This window comes from Agelaius phoeniceus, chromosome 3, assembly GCF_051311805.1.
Source record: "Agelaius phoeniceus isolate bAgePho1 chromosome 3, bAgePho1.hap1, whole genome shotgun sequence".
Lineage (NCBI taxonomy): Eukaryota > Metazoa > Chordata > Aves > Passeriformes > Icteridae > Agelaius > Agelaius phoeniceus.
The window spans coordinates 114,286,663-114,310,759 of NC_135267.1; the positions used below are offsets into that span (position 1 = coordinate 114,286,663).

A 24,097-nucleotide genomic window follows, 5' to 3' on the forward strand; every position below is an offset into this window, starting at 1 on the left:
AGCTGCCCTCGCCCACCAGGGGAGGAATTCCCGGTTGAAATAAATGGTGGAGTGCGGGTGGCGGGGCTGCCTCGCCCGGGTCTCACCGCGTGTGGCGGCGACGCCGTCGCCAAGCAACGGCAATGGCCGGCGAGGAACGGCGGTAACGGGGCTGCGCCTTGCTCTGGGGCTGCGCGTCCTGCGGAGCCCTGCGGAGGAGAGCCGAGCAGTGGCTGCCCGAGCCTCGGGGACGGGCACGGGGAGCGCTGAGCCGGCACAGCCGCCCGCGGGCTCCGCGCAGCATGAGCTGGGGCGGCAGCGGTGAAGGGTGGAGTTGGGCTCCCTTCGATGAAGGTCCCAGGTGGTGGGGATTTTCCTCCTTCCGTGTTTTCCCTGGGTTCTGCTGTTGGTTTGGTGGCTCAGGAGCCGGGCTCGGGTCGCTCAGCCCCGCAGCGATGGCTGAAGGCCTGTGCCGCATAGTGTGACCTTATCCCGGACCCGTGGTGTGTGGGGAGACACGCCTTGCGGCTTGGGGAGCTATAAATGAGGGGCAAAACCCGGAATAAATCCGTTTAGGATGGCTTTTTGTGTAAAAGTGTGGTTTACCAGAACAGACACACATTGGAGGTTTTTGCTGTGATGCACAGGTTGTAACAAGGTCTGGCAAAATATTGAAGTGCAACAGGGTTCTGGTTTAAGGAGAAGGCTGGTGGTGTGCCATATGTGTTAGGATCCATAAGATCCCTTAATTATGAGCTTATATGCTTGAGAGAGGAAAGTAGGACTTCATTTATTTCTTACTCCAAAAGGGGCAACAAATTCTTCAGTTTCACTCAGTGAAACTTAACAGGTGCTGCTTCCCTCACCTCTTAACTTGTGAGGTCAAACTATCAGTGATACGTGTAAGCAACTGAAAAATATCTATTGTTGACTGGAGGAATTTAATATGAATAATATTTAATTAAAAATAAACATATTTGATGCTAATAATATTAGGTTTATCTAATTGATACTGTGCTTTACGTCAATCTCCAGTTATATCATCTGTAGGCAGAATGAGGCAATGAAAGGCAGGTGGTGCCTTTTTGTGCCTTGGAAACATCTTAAATGCTGGTGTAGTCTAAATCCTGTCCTTGTTCTATGCAAACTTTATGAAGTGCAAGTTGTACAATGCAAGCAATGCATAAAACATGGAAGCAGTTGCTGCTGTAGGTGTTTTAATTTAGTTGTAATGCACAGCAATTAAGTACAGGCTTTCCTCCTGTATTTGTTATGAAAATGATATCATGGGAAGGAAAATATTCATTATGAATATTTTTATTTATGAAGTGGAAATTGTCAATGTCTATAAACAAGGTAAATTAGGTCAAGGCCTAGTTAGGCTTGTAAATAAACAGCTTTTCTGACTGGGGACACCTGTTGATAGCACTACAGTCCTAATACCTCCCTCCCCAGCTTTTTGGAAAGCACAGAGAAGAAAGTATGAGAAACAGGCTTAGAAAGAGGAAAAGGGGGCAAAAAAACCCCTACGTGACTAGAAGCTCTGTGTGTAATTGCATAAGGATACTTAAAGAGAGGGAAATCTCTTTGAGAGGGAGTAAAGGCAGCAATGAGAAATAAGGAGCTGTGCAGTAACCTGTCTTTTAAAAAAATCAAGTGGTGAAGCTTGCCTTTGAGCATTTCCTAATATTGTTCCGGCCAGCATGGGGTCAGGTACCTTAAACAGGTATAAATATGTCTTGCCTAACCCAGCAGATCTTTGAAACTGTACATATGTGAAGGAGGGAGATATCCTGCTTAAATAATGGTACAATTAAGCCTTAGGGTCTGGGTCTGGACCCTGATGAGATCTTTGGGGGTGTCTCCTCCTTTTGGTGCTGGTGTTTCTGTAGAGTTGTTTTAAGCACCATTTTTACCTCCAGTCCCACTCCTTTCCTTTTGCATTACCAGCTGGAGCCTTTCCTGGTTTCAGCTGGTAATGCACAATAAGGTGTTCTTTCTCCATTCGCCCCTTTCTAAAGCAAGAGGTTTATATGGTAATACACCGAATTTATTGCATCAACTCTGTTTAACAGACTTATATGCTTTACAACCAACTAAAAAGCCCTTCCTGAATCAGTAGAAACCTAACAAAAACGTTTAATTAAAAGATGTTGAATTGTTCTGTTTGGTGCTAGCAGGAAGCCATTTGGAATATCCTTAAATTGAAACTGGCATGTCCAAAACTTGTGCTGTCTGTAGGGTTGCCCTTGGTGGGTTTCAAACCTTTTCATTTCCCAGTTCCCTGTTCTATGGGCTGGAGCAATGCAAATAAATTGTGCTAAGGTGGCAGCATCTTGCATGGTTTCTTACATCCATAAATGCTTTTTTTTTAAAAGTAGTTGTGACTTCTAAGTGAAGTCAAGTGTTCTAAAAATGATAAGCAAGATTTTTTCCTCATTTCTCTCAACATTGGATGAAAGGGCAGAAATGGATTTGTGAAGTGTAAGCTAAGGGGTGTTTTCCTATAAGATTTTTCTTCTTTCATGTACTCATTCCTGTATTTTCTCTCAGTACTTCCAGGCAGCAGAACCAGCCTCAAGGGCACTATGGACTTACCTCTCCAATTAGCTTGGCTCCTCCTAGTGACAAAGACCACATCCATACTCAGAAGCTGATTGAGGCAATGAAGCCATTTGGGGTGTTTGAGGACCAGGAAGAACTCTATCACAGGTATAACAGGACTAAAATTTGTTAACCTCTTGGGGTTTTTTTTAAATTTTATTTTTTTAAGCAAACTTAGCATGAGTTTTCTTTACAGGACAACTGTTCTTGGAAAACTGAATAACTTTGTCAGAGAATGGATTTCAGAGCTTGCTGAAAGCAAGGTAAGAATTTTTTTTGTTTTTGTCAAAACAGCTGAAGCCTTTTGATTTAAAGACTAGGCTACTGGGATCTGTGCTGAAGTTCAGCTTTTAACTTCTTAAATATTAAGTAGAGCTGTAGTAACTGCCACTGAAATATGTTGTAAAAGGTATTTCATGATCAAGTTCTCACAGTCTTTGGTGAACTGAATAAATTCCTGCATTGGCTCGATCAGTTGACTCGTAGCTGTTAACAAAGCCAAAACAAGGCATTGTGGATGAGAAAGATGCTGAAATTGGCACTAATCTTGCCCCAGACAGCCTACAGCACTCAGTCTAGCTTGAAATTATGATTCTAGACATGCCCTTTGAATGGCTCTTAGTTGTGTTAATTTATGTGCCTCTGCTGCAGGGAAGTCTAATAATAGGTCTTAATTTGTATGAATTAATAGAAGTACTGCTACATCACCTATAATCTTGTTTTGGAGTGGCAAGCTCAACTTATTTCAGAAAAACAGAATTAAAACCTAATAGACTAAAATGTAAGGGAGTGAGAAGACATTGCTTATGCAGGCTGTTACAGTTTTTCTAAATAACTTTCACACAAGTTAAATTTGCACAGAGGATAATGTGCATCTTAAACTTTCTCTTCTACCTACAGAATCTTCCCCCTTCAATAACAGAACAAGTTGGTGGCAAAATATTTACATTTGGCTCCTACAGACTTGGAGTACACACCAAAGGTAGTACTTTGAGTGCCTGGTCATAGCTCTGATGTTGGAAAGTGACTTCCAGCAGTAACAGGAGAAATGGGATCTCCCTGCAGGTTCAGACATCGATGCCCTTTGTGTTGCTCCCAGTCACGTGGAAAGATCAGATTTTTTTCAGTCATTCTTTGAAAAGCTGAAGAATCAAGAGGAAGTAAAAAACCTGAGAGTGAGTAAACTCTCTGCTTGATAGATTGTGTAAATTGTACAGTAAGAATATTCATGTTAAAGACTTGCATTGGTAATGAATATCTTACAAGCCAAAGTTAAACCAGTTTTGAGTACCCTCCAATATACTGGTTTATGCAGCATGAAAATGTTGCTGTCCAGCTCTTGGCTCCTTTCCCCAGTGAGCACATCACAAAAGAGATTTTGTGGTGCCTCTCCCCTCCCTGTGTTTTGGGAATGAGTCAGCTGTATCAAAAAGCAAGGCTGTCCCTGGAAGCTGTGGTTTCACCTTGGATGTAGGAAGGACTCACAGCCACTGATACTGATGGCTTGTGCACTGTTTGTTACACCACATGATCAGCCTCTCAATCTCTTGCCTAAATAAGATCTTTTAATAAAATCTAGTGTTGGTACCCTAACAGTGCTGTCCTGCCTGAGAGTTATTAGCATTTTTTGTGTTTGGAAGGAACTAAATCTTTGTACTGAGTAGTTCAGTGTAAATCTGTATTTCATCACAGTATAGGAAAAACTTCAAAGTAGCAAAAGGATATCTTATTAGAGATATCCTCTCCTTCACAGGCCATTGAGGATGCATATGTACCTGTTATCAAATTTGAATTTGATGGCATTGAGGTAAGAATTTTAATTTTTATTTGGGTTTTTTTTTTCACCTTTAAGTGAGATTTGTTTTTCCTGCTTTGGAGTAGGATAACTTTTTCAGGGTTTTATGATCTTGCTGTTTTATGAGTTTTATCAGTACATTGCAGCACATTTAGGGAACCGTAATTAAACAGCCAGACCACAACCAATCCCAGAAAAGTAAAATGGGATCTTCTAGGAAAATAAGCCCCTGGCAAGCGTGGGAACATGAGTGGCATCTTTTTTTACACCTGTGCTGCAGACCAGGGTAGCCTGCTTGGGTGGCATTTATCTCCCAAGGATGTGCAGAGTGGGAGTAGAGGCAGTGTCCTTGCTGACTCCCCTGGGCTCTGACAAGAGCTCCCTTTCTGCAGGGGGTGTTTCTGTTGTGCTTCCCTGCACAAATCTCCTGATGTTCTGCTGCAAATCAAAAATGAAGTCCCTGTGAGACAAACAACATGGAAAATGAAAAGTAAAACTACTCACTGGACTGCTGCTTCAGTTTGTCAGCTGCAGGAATCCTATCTGGAATACATTTCATGTAGAGAATAAATACCCACTTGCTGTAATACCTAAGTACCAAGTTACTGCTTGGTAATTACTATCATGAAGACACTTATTCAAGGACTTCTTTATGGCCTTTGTCTGGTACAGACATTCACAGAATAATTTGCTTGCTTCAGGTTATACTAAAAACCAGATGCTTAAGGCCTTACAGCATAAAGAAAATTCTTTCTCATTTGTTGAAGTATAGTTGAAGTGATTTTAATTTGTCTTAATTTTATGGTTAATTAAAAATTCCTAAGTTTAGAGTAATCTTTCCAGCTTTCAAAAAAAAAACCCTTCCTTTCCTGAGCTTAAAAAAAAAGAGGTGGTTTTGTAAACAAATAGAGAACTTAGAGCAGTTTTCTTGTTTTCTGGCAAATAAATATTTATCTGTAGTCCACTAATTCTAAATACAAACGTTAACCACGTGACCACGTGAATGTCCCTCACTGGTTTGCAAACAGTGCTGCATTCTAAGTCATGTTTGACCCTTTTTCTCTTGAAGATTGACCTTGTGTTTGCAAAGCTCTCTTTGCCAACGGTTTCTGACGATCTCGATCTCAGGGATGACTCGTGCCTCAAGAGCCTGGATATAAGATGCATCCGGAGCCTGAATGGTGAGCATGTCCTGCACGCCTTTGTAGAGACATTTAAGTTGGCATAGAATGCACACTGCACAGCCCATTTTCTGTACAAGATGCAGAAACTGATCTCCAGTGTACTTGAGTTCTGAGGAGGTGACCAGTGAGCCTAAATTTAGATATTTCAAGGAGTTGTGTGTTTACATAGACTTGTCTCATGTTTGTTTGATTGGTTTGTGAGCAGGTGCTCTAGCTTGCCCCAGAAATTCAGATGACTAAGTAGGGCACTTGATAAGAATGTATGAAGGATAAACAAGGTTGTTCATTAAAAAAAAAAGTAATTAAAATACCTGAAGTCTGACTTGCTCAATGTTTAGCACCACTTGGTTTAATGGTTGCTCGCTGTCAAAAGAAACCTAGCTTCTGGAATCACAGAGTATTTAGGGTTGGAAGGGACCTCTGGAGATCATCCAGTCCAACCCCCCAGCTAAGGCACGGTCACCTGGAGCAGCTGACCCAGGAATGTGTCCAGGTGAGTTTTGAGTCCCTCCAGACAGGGACATTTCACAGCCTCCCATGGCAACCCATTCCAGTGCTCTGCCACCCTGTGATGTAAAGTTCTTCACGCTGAGGTGGAGCTTCCTGGGTTGTAGTTTATGCCCAAAACATCCTGTGGGGAGGCTTTATTTAAAATTTGTTAGTTGTAGTCTAAACAAAGCTGCTGAGGGCATGGGTTACCTAAAGTGATGCTGAAGGTTATGTGCAATCCACAATTTAATACAAAGCAAGTACTCCAGACCTGTTCTCCTAGACTTGAACCATAAGCTGTTGATCCTGTGTAGGAACACCTGAGTTGTGCCTGTTGCTGGGAACTCCTGTGCTTCCCCTTTTGTCCCGCAGGCAGCAGGGTCACAGATGAAATTCTGCGCCTGGTGCCCAACCTGGAGAACTTCCGCCTCACGCTCCGTGCAGTTAAACTGTGGGCAAAACGTGAGTGCCAGCGTGGGTTGCGGCCTTTGAACCTTTCATGCTCACTGTTGGATGTACCTCAGCTTTGGATTGCTATGTAAATGGCAGTTGTTACATTGAAATCCTTTCAGTTTAGGTTCATGGTCTGTCCATGTGGTAAATTCCATGTGTTTTTTTAGTGGAGATGGAGTTCAGAGAAGAGGGAATTGCTTATGAGACACTACTGCGTTGCTTATCAGGAACCTGACTACAAATGATAAAAATTCTCAGTTAAGTGTAGAAGGAATAAGAAAGTCCCATTTGCCCAAATGGCTAGAGAAAGGTTCTGCCATTCTTCTAGTACTTTCTCTTCAGGGGAATTGAAGTGAAGCAGTAGGTGTAGCAGCACAAGCAAGTTTCACAGTAGCAATACTTTGGGATGTGGTGTGGTAATGATTCTTTTTCTCATCACTTGTAAGGACCAGCAATTTGGCCTTGCTGCATTGCAAAGATAAATAACATGGAGGCTGAAATGTATTAAGTATTCTATAGATTGTGCAGCTGGTGCTGCAAATTTGAAAGACCACAGACTAACTGTGTGGTATCCATTCCAGGACGTGGTGTTTACTCCAACATCATGGGATTTCTTGGTGGAGTCTCCTGGGCCATGCTGGTAGCAAGAATATGTCAACTCTACCCAAATGCTTTGGCCTCTACTCTCGTTAACAAGTTCTTCTTGATTTTTTCAAAATGGTAAAAGCTGTTTATTTTAATTTGCATAAAGAAGTAGCACTTGTAGTTATTTATATCAAGATGTACATTGACAGCATCCCATGCAGCCTCGAACTGCAGAGCTTAAAATGGACACTTCACTGTTGTTTTGTTTTTTTTTTTCTTCTATAGGGATTGGCCAAAGCCAGTATTGCTGAAACGACTTGAAGAGAGCTTTCTTAATCTACCAGTCTGGGACCCCAGGGTAGGTAGCCATTGCAATCAGAGTTGCATTAAAAGTTTGTTGTGCCCTCGGCTGGTGCTGAGCAGAGCTGCTGTAACCTCGCAGGTGAACCCCTCAGACCGGTACCACGTGATGCCCATCATCACCCCGGCCTATCCACAGCAGAACTCCACCTACAACGTGTCCGTGTCAACACGAGCAGTCATGGTGGAGGAGTTCCAGCGTGGTAAAGTACATTCTGTGCCTATCAAAGTCCCCTTCTGGCTCCATGAAACCGTGTCATCTGAATTAGTTTTGTTCAGTGAGGTGTTGTAGGTTTAAGATTTCTCTGGGAAGTAATGCCCATTGCGGGCAATAAGGCACCAGTTTTCCAATCAGCTGTTGTGGGATCTGCGTTTTGTCAGTGGAATTCCTGCTTTTTTTTCTTCTGTCAGTTACTGTTACAATCTTCTAAACTTTGTCATGGCAATCTTTAAAAAATAGTCATAAGATTGTTTAAAGATTTTTGAAAAGAGATTTTTAAAAAATAGTGATGAGATTTTCAACCATATTTGTAGGTCTTGAAGTTACAGATGAGATTCTCAAAGGAAAATCAGACTGGTCAAAGCTCTTTGAACCACTGAACTTCTTTCAGAAGTACAAGTATGTATGAAATCTGTTGTCTGAACTTGAAGTTATTTAGTGGTTAGACTAATGAGTTTTAACTTGGGTTCTAAATAGAAAATTGGATTGATGTGTTTCAGTTTAGGGCTTTTTAAAGAAACTGGAAGTAATCATATAAATTTTGGTACATATAAGCCTAGGGAAGATAGGAGAAGCTGTCTTATGCCACTCACAGCATTTTTCCTACCAAGAAGAAAAATCATCTGATGTTTAGAATGTAGGATAAAATCTTGAGCTACTGTACTCATTTGCCTTTCTTCTTCTAGACATTACATTGTGCTGACTGCCAGTGCCTTTACAGAAGAGCATCACCTAAACTGGTAAGTGTGCTTTAAATGTGGCTCCAGTGCAAAACTGAAAATCAATTCAATGTTGCACCACATTTTTGTTAATTGTGTTAACAAATAAAGTCAGTAACTATGCAACTAGGCATGGAATACACCCCCTTCCCTCCCTGCTTTGAAGACCACTGTTCTAGAGCCTTACACTTGTTTTCATAAAGAGTTTTACTGTAATATTTAAGGACTAGGTTGCACTGGTGTGTAGTCAGCCTATTCCAGACCTGCTTTTCTTCAATGAAAGGAGATTTGCCAACAATTACTTGTTAAACCATGTGAATGTGCTGAGTCACTGTGAATTTTGAAATAAGGGGAAATGGTGAGGAATTAAGGCACTGTAATGTGCGTTTATTGACTTTCCAGTGGGTTTCTTTGTTAAGAAATTAGTACTTTGCTTGCTTTGCTCAATTAAGGAAGCAAAACACCTCTCTGTAACAGACACCCATTCTGAGGGCACTTACTTTTATTTCAAAGTTTGGCTTGCACCTTAAGTCAAATAATTCTTGAGCCACCTCTAAAATATATGTTTAATGTTTAAAATAGTTTTAATGGGTAATACCTTTTATCTGAACTTTCTAAAATATTCACCTAAAAATCTTATCAGCTGCAGCTTGATATCAGTTACAGTTGTGTACAACAAGGTGTATGGGCAGAGGGCCAAATAATTTTTAATGTGAAATGTTCTTGAGTGAACAAAGCTTCTTGTACCTCACAATAAAGACAAGGGAAATTCTGGCTGTGGTAAGAGCTGATGGTTTTGGTTTTTTTTTCAGTGACAGAAATAGAGGCACATTTTCCAGTTTTGCAGCTTGGGAAAATGATAAGCAGAAGATAAACTTGATTCAGTCTATTATAAGGAACAGTTTAGTTCACCAATTCTTGAGTGGATTTGGAAATAGATAATATATCTGTTATTCATCAACATAAGATGTTTTTGAAGAACATACAGATTTGTGACTGCTTTTAAAGTTAACAGAGTTTTAGGCAGAAGGATGAAATGCCAGTACTTTATTGAAATTAAAGCCCTTGTGGTTGTGATTCATCTCTTAGGGAAGTTTCTGAGGAGGGTGTTGACTAGATGATTTGTTTATTAAAATAACTATTTTTACATTTTCACTGATCAATCTGCAAGAAGAATTGCATCTTTACTTGGGTGTAACTGAACAGCTGTGCTTGAGCCTTTCCAAAACCACTGTTCTCCTTGATCCTTGTGGCAAAAAGGAGTTTTGCTGCACCCCAGAGGTGCTGGGATCTGCTCCTTGTTATTTTCATCATAGGTCACAGGTGGGAGTGTTGTATCCAAACTGTGCAGAGTACATGTAAAACTCACTTGTCTCTGTCTTTAGAAACAAAAGCACAAATGTCACTGGGAACATCTCAAATTACAGATGTATGTGATATAAAGACCTAGTGTCTGCTCAGCTGGATGAAACTTGGTCCTTGTTGATTGGTTAACACTGTGCTACAAAAAGGCATCTAACTGATGAGCTGGAAACAATTAAAAATGAATAAAATACCTCTTGTTTTTATTAGGATTGGCCTCGTGGAGTCCAAAATCCGTGTGCTGGTTGGAAACTTGGAAAGGAATGAATTTATAACTATTGCACACGTGCAGCCACAGTCTTTCCCTGGCAATGAAGTTCTCTATAAACAGTGAGTTGTTTTACTTTTCTGAAGTGCACATTGGCCAAATTGTATTTTCATTCCCCTCAGCTCATTGATGAGAGAGGCTCTGTGTGTCTCTGGCAGGGTCCTGAGCACATAAAATCTTTTTAAAGAAGGGAGCAGTTCAGGGAGAAGTGCTCTGAGAAATTTAGTCTGGGCTATCTCTAAACTGAACAGCTCAAATGTACCAGAATCCAAGTGACTGGTGCCCAACTCAGGTTTGTGAATCTGTCTCTTTTTAGGAGCGGATATGTATCAATGTGGTTTCTTGGGCTTGTGTTTAAGAAAGCAGAAAGTGCAGTAAAGACTAACGTTGATCTAACACATGGGATACAGTCATTCACAGACACAGGTAAGGCTCTCTTCTTGCTCTAGACTTGTAGAGTGTCATTCTTTTTATTCCAGTGCAAGTTGCTTCACTAAGTGCTTCCTTTTGCTATTAGATAGCAACATATGAAAGATTAGCTTCAAAAACACATTGTGTTGACATTTGTCAAAGTAAGGCCATCTTAAAACAAAAGTGTGTTACAGTCATACACCATGTGCCATATGTGAAACAAGTGCATTTCTTGTAGGGGCAGTCAGCTGTGAAGCCCAGGGATGCCCATTTGCTGGGTTAGCTATACTTGTCAAACAGTAGTCAGCTGCTGAACTTTGGAAGTGGGAAGTGACTGTGTCGAGCTCTGAAAGGAGTTCTTGATGCCTGTTGATGGTATTTCTCCAAGACAGTTAGTGTATAATGTGATCTCAGAACTGTGGAAGTCACTGGGTTGTCACATAGTAATTACATGCATGTAAATGATGTAAATTTTCATGTCCAAAGTCTGATACTACTTTTGATAGATGCAGAAATAAATTAATATAGCAGGTGTTGTTAGATAATGCTAGAATAATAAGGAAATTAGGCTATTCTGAGTGATGAGTGTGTTAAAAAGTGAAATCCTGTAAGTGTTTGTTGGAGTTTTCCCATAGCACCAGCACGACTTCTGTGTTGTTTTGCTCAGATGGCATGACTAAAAGCAGTAAAACCCAACCTTCTTCATAGCTCGTGCTTGGGATATGAGAAAAGCACAGAAAAATGTATCAGAACTCTCATCTGAGTTACAAGCCAGGCAGGGTGATTTCCTCAGACTTGCACTGCTGTCTGTACTTGCTGGTTACATCCAGTGGCACTACATTTCAGTGGCAAGTGTGAATTATGGTGATGAGATTTATGTGCTGCTGAGAGGCCAGAACTAATGGTAAATCCTCTGTGCACAAACATTGTTAGCGTGGCTGTGGGCTCTTACTTTAGCTGTGTGCTCTCACAGCCTGTGGTATGTGCTGGCTGTAGGGTGTGAATCCAGAGAGAATTGAACAGAAAAGCTGTTCCTTGAGAGGTGGGAAATCATTTGGAACCAGTAGTTCTGTGCTAGAGAGCTGTTACCATGTGCCTTGACTTTGAGAGAATAATTTTAGAGGGCAAAGATTCATTTCAAATTGAGGAGCCCAAGAACAGAAGGCTCAGTTTGGAGGGCTTTTGTTCAGTGAACTTTATTTCCCTTTTGCATACAAATTATTGAATTTCATTTGAAGGAACTGTCCATACTGGTGTGTGGGCTCATCTCTGTGCTTTTACTTCACCTCTGGTCTCCTGTGGAAAGCCTTTGGGTTGCATATCCTTGCTTTGATTCCCACTCTGTGTGTTAGAAGCTGACTTTCCAGTTATGCTCCAGTGATAGGCCAGTTAGATAAGCTTATCTAAATGTGCCTTAACTCTGTAATAACTGTTGTGCTGCTATAGCCTTTGCCAGTTGCATAAAAGGCTGCTTGCAGGCAGTTGAGAAAAACATGTTTAAATTGTAGTGAGTCTGTTAAGTCATATGTCCCTAAAATCCAGTCTGGCTTCCTTGGACAGATAGAATTTAAAAATGCAAATTTGAACTCAAACAGCTCTTGTGGCTGGGCTGTGGTGAATGGAAAATGGCCATCACAGGTCACAGTCACCTTTTTGTGGTGATGGGAATGCTTGGGCAGTGTTTTGTGTAAACTTAAGCTGGGAACTCTTCATTTGGGCTGGGCAGTCATGTTTCTAAAGAAACCAAATATAACTGACCAGCACTAATGCAAACATCCCCACTAAGCTACAACACTGTTTTTGATGTCAGTTTACAGGCAGGCCAGTGCCCTCAACATCCTAAAGGAAGGTATGAAGATTGAGGCAACTTATGTGAAGAGAAAGCAACTCCATTATTTTTTGCCAGCAGGAACCTTACAGAAAAGAAAGAAGGTATAATAAAAATTCAGCGCTTCTGGTAATTTTTAATAAAAGCTTTAATGATTACTTGAAGACTTTATTTTTTAACTGTCGTTTCAGCAAAGGGTGTCAGATATTAGTCAAAATAATAGTGGACTTCAGTGCAAAAGGTCTTCTTTAGGTGAAAGCTGTTCGGATGGTTCCAAAGACAGAGATTCCAGAACACCCTCTAATTCCTCTTCGTTAAATAAGATATCTAAGTTGGACATCTCTACAGCAGAGACAGAAAGGTTAGTGCCATGACCTTGGAACTGTGGAGAAGCTGCTTTTAACTGACTCACACTGTAAATGAGTCTAGGATTTCTAGTTTGGATCTATGTGGATCATAAGCACTTGGAGGGCTCTAAAAGCTTCAGGAACAAAGCTGGAATCTCCATTGGGCATGTGGTAGGAGACCAGGTTAAAGGAATCCTTGAAAAATTCTAAATAATATCCATGAACATGGAGGAATGGAGAACTTGACACCAGGGAAATTTAGTCTTGAATGTAAATCTTCACAGTTTAGTGGGTAACTTGAAGCTGGAGTATTTTATGTGCAAGTGACTGTTCTTTCTAACAAAAAGTATGGTGATGCCAAGTAGATTAAGTTCTAATGACATACTGAATTTGGTGTCAGAAACACCAGAGCTGCTGCTGACTTAGTGGAGTGGTATGAGAACTCGGGCAGTAAAAGTCTGTCACTTCCTGGGAAGTCTGTTTATCCCTAAGCACAGGAAGGATATGTAATCTTGAGAGTAATTGCCCAATCCTACCAAATGTGTGATACCTGCTCTCTTCAGAATGTTTGATACTGTAGAAGTCACATGAAAAAAAAATAAACACAAAAAAGTGTGTGGACATCTGGGTAGAACAGAACAGGGGTTCAAAGCAGCACAAGTGCTGGGTGGACTAATCTGGGAGAATATATCAGCACATAAAGACTCAGTAAAGAAAATGCTTGAGTTTAAATCTGCAGTCTGAAATCCAGCCAAATGGTGGTTTGGTGCTACATTGCCTGGGAGGTTGTGTTGTTTAATAGAGCTCTGACAAGGGGCTAAGGAGGTCGATGTTTGTCTTGCATGCACTTTCTGGAAATGACATATACAGTATCTCACAAACTAGCATTTTATAACTCAAGTGTTTGACTTTTATAGAAATGTTGAATGTCAGAGTTGTAGTGGTGCCAACAGTGTAGCTGAGCCATCCACGTCTAAGGGACTTTGCATTCCTGTGACTGACCCAAGTATGTATTTGAAGTGGTAGGTGGAATGTAGTTTATCATTTCGTGGCCAAACTCTAAAAGCCAGGTGTCTCCTACAGAAATGGAGGCTACAGTTGCACTAAGAACATCGGGACCTCCCATTGGTTGCACCATTCCAGGATATAACACGGTTTGTCAACTCAGAGCGTGTTTTGTGCAAGAGCAGCATAAATTAAGTGGGACTCTAATCACGGATCCTAGGAGTGCTTCACCTAAGCAGCATTATTCACCAAGCTCTAAAGTATCTCGTCCACCAACAGCAGGAGAATGCCCCCAAAAAGCCATAGATGGAGAAAAGGCAAGAAGGGGGGGCTAGCCCAAGGAGGGTTGAAAGCAGTATTGATTACTGATGTAGAACAAGTTAAATAACTGAAAATGAATGCATTTATACATCCCCAAAGGACTTAGGAATCTAAATTTACATTCTAGTTGGACTAGAATGTAATTGTAATTAATCTGATGTGTAACTATTAACATATTTTCAAGATCTGGCACTTAATGACTGCTTGTCATCAGGTGCCAAGTTATCTAAATACTCCTGTGCTTATCTGTCACTGCAGTGACCAATTGCTGAATGAACTGTCTCATCTGGAAGCAGTTCTTAATTCAGAAAAAAACTATCTCCAAACAAAGAAGATATGAATCTTATGACTGTAAAAGTATGAGCTAATCTGTTTCTGGCAGATGCTTTTTGAGTGTCTGTTGACAGTTGTGCTGCTTTAGAAATCAGCAGCCTACTCAATAGGTCATTACTTCTGAAATGATACTGTGGAGTTTCTTGTTAAATCTTGGTTTGTGGAACTTCTAGATTAGTATTTCATTTGTTTTATTCCTATGTGTAAATATCCTTAAGTAGCTGTTCTTGGAGCTTGACCTCTGATTTGAGGCACAAGCAAAGAACAACCAGAGAAAGAACCCTCAACTTTGACACTTAAAAAGAATCCTCTTGTAGAACTGTAATCTAGTGCTGAATATTGCAAGTACAGATTTCAAGGCTTGGGTAGTAGGGCTTTTTCAGAGGCTTGAAATTCCTGTGGGGTAATGGTGGACTTGTGTAAATATTCTTTTAAGAATGGCCCCTAATACATCTAATGTGTTGACTGGAAGCTGTACCCAAATAAGAGAATTTTAGCACAGCAATTATTTTGAGTCTGTGTATTTTGTTCCTCCAGCTAAACGTGTGGGACTCGGATTTCACAGAAAGTGGATACCCTCAAGATGGGAGGAAGAGAGCTACAAAAAATGTAATTTTTAAGTGATTTTACTCAGTGGACTAACTGAAAAGCTCAATAGTTTGGTGATTAGACTGCCTCACATAAATTCTCTGCATGTTTACTGATGGAAACAAAAATACACTTTTTGGTTTAGTTTATTTCAGTCCTCATTCCCCAAATATTACACTCATATGACCTATCTTTTAAATGTTACTGTTAGTTGATTTGGTAGTGTCTAATTCATTTCCATGTTTGAAATAATACTGAATTTTCTTTTCAAAACTATTTGATTCACTGATGTAAATTAAAACTGCTGTAAAGACTAAATCCTTTGGCCTCTCAGAGGGAGGATAAAGAGCCTTGCTGTTCATGGTGCTTGTTACTGAGGCATAAACTCTTGAGGGCACACCCTCAAATAAAGATGAGATCTTGGTGGTGAGGGCTGAAATACCTGAACCACTGTCTGTGTGGTTTTAGGGCTTCAGGATACCTAAACCCACGCCCCATGGGGTGGAGGTTGTTAATGCATGTATGATTTTAAGGTATCCTTGCTGCCAGAACTTGCTGCCTCTCAGTCAGGAACCTGGCAATACTGCCTAACAAAATCCCTTCTGGCTTTTTTAGGGTGTCCTTGATGGAAAATCCATGCAGATTCCAGTGATCACATCAAGATCACAGGTATTTATTGTGCATTTGTCTTCATAGGTAAAGCAGAGCCAGTTTTCATCGCATGTACAAAGATTTATGTACCATCACACTTGGTGGTTTGAAGATGAGCAGAGTTTTGCCTGTTGTGTTTCCAACAAATTAAATAAATGAGCAATGACCTTCAGAAAAGCCAAAGTTTCCAAGTTTTGAACTTGGCAAACTACATTTCCATGCCCCCAGACACTGAGTTTGTGTCCTGGTTTGGTTTTCTTGTACTGTTATCAGTACTTGTATACTGATTTCTGTGATGAGACTTGGAAGCTTTGAAGTCTATAGGTGACTAACTGCTCTGTGTCATGTAGAATGTTGTGAAAGTGAGGGCTGTAAGACTGGAAGTGATCCAGACAGTAGAGACTCTGTTTTCCTGATCCATGGATCTGAGAAAAATCTTTCTTTACTGTGCTGTTGAGCAACTCTAATTTCTCTTCCCCCCCCCCCCCATCAGGGATAGACTGGTCTCAGTTCATGCAAGAAAAGAATTGTGCAGAGGGGAAAATGTTCTTCCTCTGGATATGGTGGTAATTCAATAAGTGGTGTGGTTAAAAAAAAAAAAGGCTTCTCTAAAAATGGGTTTGAGCCATACAAGTTTAGTACATAAACTGTTACACAAAGAATGTTATATTCAGCTAGGAAAGGGTTTATCTGCTGCTACTTCTGAATTAATGAATTTTAAATTAATTCAATTATTGATTTAAAAAATCCTTTTTTCCTTTTTTTTTTTTTTTGCTGTGGCATCTGTTTGTGTGTTACAGAGGCTTCCCAGTAAAGAACTGCCAGATTCTTCATCTCCTGTTCCAACAAATAGCATTCGTATTATTAAAAGATCCATCAAACTTACCCTTAATGGGTAAGTGGTTGATCTTCAGGTGAAGAGGATAATCACTTGTTACCAGTCCTTATTCTGAGTGTGTGTTGTAGTTACTAACAAAGGTAGAAGGTTACTGTGCCCCTACTGTAACTGACCAGCTAAAATCATGGTCTGATTTTTATACTGCTGTTGGATGCTTGCTTCCTTTTGAGCTACTCTTTGCATGTGCTTGTAACAGTTACCTTTAGGAGTTTTTTAAAAGTCTAAATTGTCACCAGCTGAAACAGCTACAAAAACCAACCTGTCCTGTGCCTTGGATTCAGAATGGATAAATGCCACCAGGGTTAATTAGTTGCTGCAACCACATTCTGTTTTCGAGTGCGTACGAGCGTGCTTGTGTTCCTTTGTGCTTGCCTAATTCATGTGCATGCATTGTTCTTCTCTCCAATTATCTTCCCATTTGGCACACCACGCACTCCTGTGCTCCTCTCACAATGGTGCTCAGCTTCCTTGCAGCTTGCCCCTGCCTTGCACAGCCATGCACTGCACAGGTGCTGCCTCCCATGGAGGCCCCTAAATGAGTTCAGTATTGAAGGAAATGCAGCAGAGGATGCTACCAAGGTATGGAGATTAGACAGACATGTCCCATGCTGTGTTATCTGATACTTTTCTTTGTCTCAAGACTGCTCCAGCGTGAGACTTGAGAGGTTTTTTTGTGTCACTGGGTAGTAAAGCCCAACTTTGAGCACACAGCAAAGATGCACTGAAACATTGCAACAGCTGAGGCTGTCCTGACACTACTGCCCACCTGCAAGCTGCATGCAGAAGGTGGTTTCAGATAAACCCTGAAAGCTGTTCTAAATGCTTACATGAAAACCTGTCCTAGTCTTGAGTCTGGTTCTGTAAACTGATAGCACTGCTTACCCAGCTAAATGCATTAGGGGTTTTGGGGGGTGGGGAGAAATTCTGATTATATGAAACAAGTATTATGCTATTTCTCTACTGTAATTTCTTTATCATTTCGTGGTTTCATAAGTGAACTTGTAAGTTGTTTTTCCAGAGTATTTTTGTATGTACTGTAAAAAGCTATCTTCAAAGTGAAACTTAAAATCTTTAGTCTCTCTTTTTTTTTTTCTTTTTAGAGCAGATGGGATCTGCTTAAAAAAATCTAAACAACTAAACCAACTCTAAAGGGGTGGGAGGAAGGCAGTGCCAGAAAAAAGCTTTCTACAGAATTTTAATGTCATAAAATCATTTAGGTAGAAAAAAACCTTCAGGTTAGAGTCCAGTAGTAAACTTAACACTGCCACATTTACCACTAAACTGACTAAACTGCCATGCTAGAGTAAGCCTGAGGAGACCAGGAACACTGCTTTGCTTTCCTGCTTCTGCTAGATCTGGGGTTTGATTTAATGCCCTCTGCATTTTGCAGTTGGCCAACTGCATGACTCACCTGAAGTCCCAGTTTGATATGTGGACAAAGATACCCCTGAATTGTTTTAAAATTAGTTGCTTGTCTTGAAGAGCAAATCTGAGCTCTAAACATCTTAAGTATCCACCTTAGTGAGGAGAGTGAAGGATTTTAAGGAAATAAGAGGTGGTATCTATCTTGTCATGTCTTAACTCCTTAGCATTCCCTCTGCTGCTAGTATCCCAAACCCTTGGGGAAAGCATGGCTACATTTATCACAATCTACTTGGTTTTTTTCCCCTTATTCTCTGGTTTCCAGCTTGTTTCAAGTGCAATTTATCCCTTAGAAATTGACCTTAGTGAGTTTTAGGCCTTGTTCTTCCTTCTACCCTCCAAAACCCCCAAAGCTTAGACTGCAAGGCTTTGATTTAGGTTAAAATTACGAAACAGTACCTCTGTTACTTAAGTGGCTTTCAGCAGAACTACACCTTGGGTTTATAAAATGGTTGCCTCCTTTTTGTGACCTGTTCTAAACCAGCAGCACTCAAACATTGTCACTTCTGTGTACCAGTTACAGTAGGTCTACAGCTTCAGCACCTGTGTAAATACAAATCCATCATGAATCTGAGGTAACTAAAGCTGAAGTAGGTGATAAGATAAACAGCAAAAGGAATATGGGAAGTGTTTTGTAGTAGACTACAGTCCTGTAATATTCCCATGCTTTTAAATTCTTCCACATGAGTGTTCCAAGACTGTTTAAGGGATCATTTTCCCATAGGCTCTATGTCAGCACATTCACTTATGCAACTATTCTCAAACTAAAGTAACCTAGCTATGGATATACCTTTACACAGATCATTTTATTTTGCTCTTGCTTTATGGTTAATCTTCCAATTGCTCTTTATAAATTTTTTTTTTATTTTCTTCCTCACTCTTAGGGTTTTAAGAAGAATGTTCAGGGTTTTGAGAAGAGCATTCAGGAAGAATTTAGGTTACTAGTTTCTCAGACTTGATCCATTGGTGAATTACACGTCTTATCTTAATGTGTCTTGACATATAAGGATGTCAAGTGTGATGTTAAGTGACGTCAGTGTTCTGGAGTTTCCCTGGATGCTGCAGAAGTTCGATGCTGCCCCAGGACCCTGAGATTAGAATTCAGCTGTTTGTAAATAAAGTTCAAACTTACTCAACTTGGGTGTTCTCCTCTGTTGAAGTGATTGGAAGGGAAGTTACTCCTGCCTGAGGGAAGCTCTTTTCTCTCAGACTTCCTCCAAACGTTGTTCTTTTCTCTCTGCTTTCTTAGCTGGTTGCTGGGTGTCTGGCTTGAGCATGGGTCCCTCATCTCAGTCTCTTCCAAGAGGAGCAGCTCTGCACTGAAATTGTGTCTGGTCAGTAACTTTGAGCAAGAAGTTGCCTTGCAGGAGTTAACATCTGTGGTTTTACTCGCTAGGTACAAGCAAAGAAGCAGTTAATGTGAAGTCACCTACATTTTGGCTGTAGCAATTGATTTTCCTGTAGGAAGTGAGAGAAAGTGCTTACTTTTTGCCTTAAGGAGGAAAAAGCAAAGAGGAAAAAAGGTATCTTGAAATTTGTTCAACTTGGTTGTGGGAGAGAGGGGGCTTACTAACCCTGTCTTATGTAACACGAGTGACATAAGCTGCTGAGCCTAAAAAGACCAGCAAAAACTCCTGGCTGTATTTTAGCAATTACCTCATCACGTTTCTTATAAAGAGTGTGATCCTGTGCATTATTCCAGTAAATGAAGAGCCGTGCTCGGAGGCTGCAGGCGAGGGGCTCACGCCCAGCCCAGCCCAGCCGGCTGCTGCCTTCTCCCTCCCTCCCTGTCCCGGGGGCTGTGTCCTTTCCCGGCTCGCAGGGGACCCGTGCCCGTCCCGGCGCTGGCTCTGGGCGCTGCCTGCTGCCCCCCCGTGTCCTTTCCCGGCTCGCAGGGGAGCCGTGCCCGCTCCGGGGGCTGGCTCTGGGCACTGCCTGCCCGCTGTGTCCTTTCCCGTGCCCGTCCCACGCCCTGGCTGTTTCCTGCCCCGGGGCTGCGTGTGCGGTGACAGTGCCGCGTGTGGCCACCGCGGAGCGTCACTGCTGCCCTGGGCTGCCGCTGCCACCGGCTGCGGGGACACCACAGCCCCCCCGTGATGTGCCTGCTTTGCCCTGAGCGCCCGGGGGTGGCCTCCACCCTGCACTCCTTGCTGCCTCCATGGAGTGTCCCAGGGATGGATGAGGGTTTCTCCATCCATCATCTCCCCTGGGGTGCCGGCCCCTGAGCGTGGCCCAAGGGCTCAGGGCTCCAGGCTGTTGGACCTTGGGTGTTACTATGGGAGGTTCTTGACAAAGCAGTAGCCTGGGGACTGATTTTTCCCTTATTCTGGAAAATACAGCCTGTTAAAGTCTCAGCTGTCTGACCTTCAAGAAATTGATACGGACTGCTCATCCTTGAGCAGTTCCTCTTTCCTGGGAAAAAGGAAACTTCTGAATCCTCCTGCTGTCTTCTCCCAACCTTGTTTCTTATTCACACCTCAACTTTTTTTCATTCCTTCTGATCTCAGACTCTTCTTGCCTGTTTTCCTTTTCTCTCTGATGATTCCCATTTCCCTCTTGCACCTGAGTCTCTATTTCTGAATTTGAACTGGGTAATCATTATTTGGTAGTGATGAGTAAAACTGCCGTGAGTCCTGAAACTAGAGGAGAAATAACCTGCCCTGTTTCAGTTTCAGCCTGTGGCAGCCTGGCAATCAGCTGCCTGCTGTGGGCACCATCCACCTCACTCTCTGCATGTCTGTGCAGTGGACAGAAAGCTAAAATTTTGGCTACTAAAAGCAAGTCTGGCAAACATGCAAAGTCAATCTTTTCCAAGGAAGAGCAAAAAATCCCAGTAATGACACCAGCACAGCTTCCTCACTAAATTTCATGTCCTTGTTTCTGAAATGCAAAGGAGTTTCTTAAAAGTTTAAGGATTCTTTGAATATAGTTAAAGTATATGTTCCCCGTGGTCATTCGTAGAAAAATGACTGAGTCATATTTGTTCTGTTTTTCCTAAAAAATCGTGTTAAGGGACAGTGTGTGTGATCATGTGAAGAAAAGGTGTTGGCAAACTGGGAGTGACTGAAAATGTGGCCTTAAACTAGGAAGTGTTGACTCGCCATAACCAACAATGTGTGTTGATGATAATTGATAAAAATAAGAGGCTGTAGCAAGTAGGTACTAAAGCTAGAACATGCTAGAATTTCTGTTATCCCTGCAGTTTTAATTCTGCTCTGTTTTTCCAGTGTGGTCACTTGGCCAGAACAGAAGGTTATACCACCTACTCTTGAGTGCATGCATGCAAGGAAGAAAAGCTGAGGTTTTGTGAATCACTGATGTGTAATTCTTGGCTAAATGCCTTCAGCACTGCTTTGGAACGATGTTTGTTGTGATTTTTGTTAGATTGTTTTTCCTCTTTTTATTTATTTGATACTGAATTTTCATTTTAATGTGTACAGCCTTAAGCAGAAAGGCAGAAACCTGTCATAATGAGCAATCCAACAGAGATTTCTAATAACTAAGCCAGAGAAATACCAGCTATTTTACAGTTCTGCATTTTCTGCTCTCTCAAATGAAACAGGCATTAGGCTGTCAGGAAACTGAAAGCTGGTGCTGGCTCTGAATTGTACTTCTGAAAGTAAAGTCTCTGTTTCTTGCATGACTTGGAGCTGGTCATTACATTCACTTTTGGTTTTGCCTAGATGGTACAGGATATGTTAATTATCTCCACTCATTCTGAATGTTTTTACAGGTCTTTAATTAATTCTGTATGTTACTTGCTATTCAGGATAACATGTTGGGAGGGTCTGTAAAGAAACCTGGTATCGCTTTTGTTCAAAGCATTTACCAAATTTGCCAAATCATGAACAACTGGAAAATCATGGAAACAGTATCTTCTGTAGAGTGATTGCTTGCAGTAATTTAGTTACAACCAAATGAGACAAAAATATGCCCCTGGGAATTGTATTTTGAGGAAAATGACCCTGTTGCAAGCAGTGAAGTACTAGCAATGAAAAGGCCAGGGAATCCCCTGTTTCTGTTCCTCTGTTCACCCACTAAATAAATCCTGCCTTACACTAAATGGTAAATTGTGCAAGTACAGAGATGTTCACTCTGCTGTAATTCAGGGTAAATGTTTGGTACGTGCCTGTAAAGTTATCAATCAGTTTACTAAATACTATTCCTCTTCCAGAAATGAGTCAGCAGCAGCATGTTAATTTTCTCTCCCATTCATACATGTTGTGACTTCAAATGGGGAAAATTCAGTCAAGGTAATATCTCATTTTTCTCTAGACTCTGGCTATTTAAAGTTGGTTTGGGTTTACCTTTCAGTAACAAGTAAGCTGAGGTGGATTGTCCAGCAGCCCAGCTGTGGAGCTCCAGCAGAGGTTTGTATGTTCAAACACAAGTCTTGTGTTCAACCTTAAAGGTCACCCCTGATTTCAGTCGCTGTGATGTCAGTGGGGAAACTCTGCTGCACTTTTGTCTGTTCTCGTGCAAAGGTCTAAAAACGTCAAACAAAAGCAAAGCCATTACTCAGAAAAGTTTAAGGCTAGAGAATAGAAACTAACCACAGTCTCAGTGACTTCTAAGCAACACCACAATATTTCATCAGCTCCTGCTTGTATGAGAACTTCAGTCTGTTCTCAGTCACTGTTTCTTTAGCTTAGATTGTTTTGGTTTTCAGCTACTTCTTAAGATGTTTTGTTGACAAACATGGGATAACCTATCTGTTAAGTAATGGATACCACTAACACCAATGTCTAAGATGACTTCTTATCCAAAATAATTGGACAGAGTGCCCACCAGAAGTTCCTTATTATTGTTTTGGAATTAAGTATCATGCATTTTTTCCCAAGGCTTTCCTTCTGCTTTAACAGATGAACCTAAGGTGTAGAGATTAACCATTTATGAAGGGCCAGACAGAAATTTTGTGGCTCAGACCAGAAACTGAAGTCAAGTTCCCTGAATGTGAGACCCTTTTTCTTCAGTCAGGCTGTCTATGCCCACAGTGGGGATTCCCAGTACACAAGTTACTCTATCTGCCTAAGGACTGCTTTAAGGGTTCTGTACTTCTAGAGACTACTGACACCAGCTATTGATTTTTAACCCACTATTTACATGATAGCCCACTGTTCTTTCTTGTTGCTTTTTTACAAGCTTGCAAATTAAACAACTTTTCCTTTCAGACTATCTTCCTAACAACAACAATTTAAAAAATCACAAATTTGTTTCCTGCTTATTTTCGTTTCTCCATAAAAAAAGTCTCACTAAGAATTTTAGCACAACCCACAGTGCCACAGGACTGCCAGATGCAAACTAACACCTTATTAAGTACTCATGGGTAAGTTTTTATGTCCTAATATTGTGGGGGTGAGTGAGAGTGGTGAGGAAGAATCTCAATAGTTCTTGATAGTAAAATTGTAAAAAAAAAAGAATAGGATGACTTATTTTCTAAGGAGTATCTCTAGAAAAGGAATGGATGCTAAGGGTACATATTTATTTAAAAACACGATTAATGTTACATGTGTGAACTGGTATACTGCTGTATCTTTCTGAAAGACTGGCAGAGTTCACAGCAAGTTTTTGGAATCCATCCCCCTCACAATACGTCAATACTTACAGGAATGTTCTGTTTTTAGGGCCATGGACTTCTATCACTCAAAATTCCAGTCAAGTTAAGTGGAAGCATTGTCTGAAAAATGAGGTGTGTGATTGGGTTCTCTTGACTCTTCACTGAGATTGTGTTATTGCCTGACCCCAAATTTAATAAACTTATTCCTGGAATCAAACTTGTCCAGTGCAGTGAACATGCACAATGAGCACCAAGAATGTGCTATTGCTTCATAAGTTTCTTAAAGCCCCCCCAAATAAAGCTGGGAAAACACTCAGTTGAGAGAAGTTGACACACCCCTTCCCTCTTCCAGCTCCAGGAGTGTGAATTCTCTGAAATTCCCAAATATGCCGTTGGGCAGTGTCTGCTTGAGCATGTTATGAGCCAAGATGGAGCTTCTCTTGTAAAGGGAACCACAGAGAGCTGTGGCTGCCCTCCATCTTCCTGAGCCCAGGCCAGGAGTTTATGAAGACACCAAACATCTGTTCCTAGAGCAGTGCTGTGCATGTGGTGGTGGAGAGCTCTGGGTTGGAAGACAGCCAGTGACTTTTGCAAAAGCTGAAAGCATGGTGGGTTAGAGGCTTGTGAAGGGGAGGATATTGCAAAAGAGAAGTGGACAGGGTTGCTAGAGCATAAAATGGCTGTTAAAGAGAGGGAAAAAAAAACCCTTTAGTAACTA

At 41.2% G+C, this 24,097-nt stretch overlaps 1 protein-coding gene across 4 annotated transcripts; it reads left to right on the forward strand.

Annotated features, from left to right (window-relative positions):
• Positions 1 to 23,500, forward strand: PAPOLG (poly(A) polymerase gamma). Of its 4 annotated transcripts, none has more exons than XM_054629702.2 (23): positions 1 to 340; positions 2,533 to 2,691; positions 2,780 to 2,846; positions 3,484 to 3,565; positions 3,649 to 3,758; positions 4,337 to 4,390; positions 5,448 to 5,559; positions 6,424 to 6,513; positions 7,086 to 7,224; positions 7,375 to 7,447; positions 7,532 to 7,652; positions 7,984 to 8,068; positions 8,356 to 8,409; positions 9,961 to 10,080; positions 10,335 to 10,444; positions 12,240 to 12,361; positions 12,449 to 12,618; positions 13,522 to 13,610; positions 13,688 to 13,926; positions 14,801 to 14,872; positions 15,467 to 15,520; positions 16,303 to 16,397; positions 18,707 to 23,500. In XM_054629702.2, the coding sequence occupies exons 1-23, from the start codon at positions 282 to 284 to the stop codon at positions 18,765 to 18,767; spliced, it is 2,337 nt and encodes a 778-aa protein (XP_054485677.1). In that variant the 5' UTR covers positions 1 to 281; the 3' UTR covers positions 18,768 to 23,500. The 4 variants fall into 4 exon arrangements, 3 of the variants coding, with proteins under 3 accessions (XP_054485677.1, XP_077032370.1, XP_077032371.1); XM_077176255.1 differs by having other exon boundaries at positions 13,688 to 13,758; XR_013181593.1 differs by lacking the exons at positions 13,522 to 13,610; positions 16,303 to 16,397; positions 18,707 to 23,500 and having other exon boundaries at positions 13,688 to 13,758; positions 15,467 to 15,488.
• The last annotated feature ends 597 nt before the right edge of the window (positions 23,501 to 24,097 follow it).

What these genes read in the sequence shown, in the direction of transcription:
- PAPOLG (XM_054629702.2), top strand. Translation starts at nt 282, where the DNA reads ATGAGCTGGGGCGGCAGCGGTGAAGGGTGGAGTTGGGCTCCCTTCGAT. An exon ending in CAGGAAGAACTCTATCACAG is followed by an intron (nt 2,692 to 2,779) that starts GTATAACAGGAC and finishes TTTTCTTTACAG; the next exon opens with GACAACTGTTCTTGGAAAAC. An exon ending in GAAGAGCATCACCTAAACTG is followed by an intron (nt 8,410 to 9,960) that starts GTAAGTGTGCTT and finishes TGTTTTTATTAG; the next exon opens with GATTGGCCTCGTGGAGTCCA.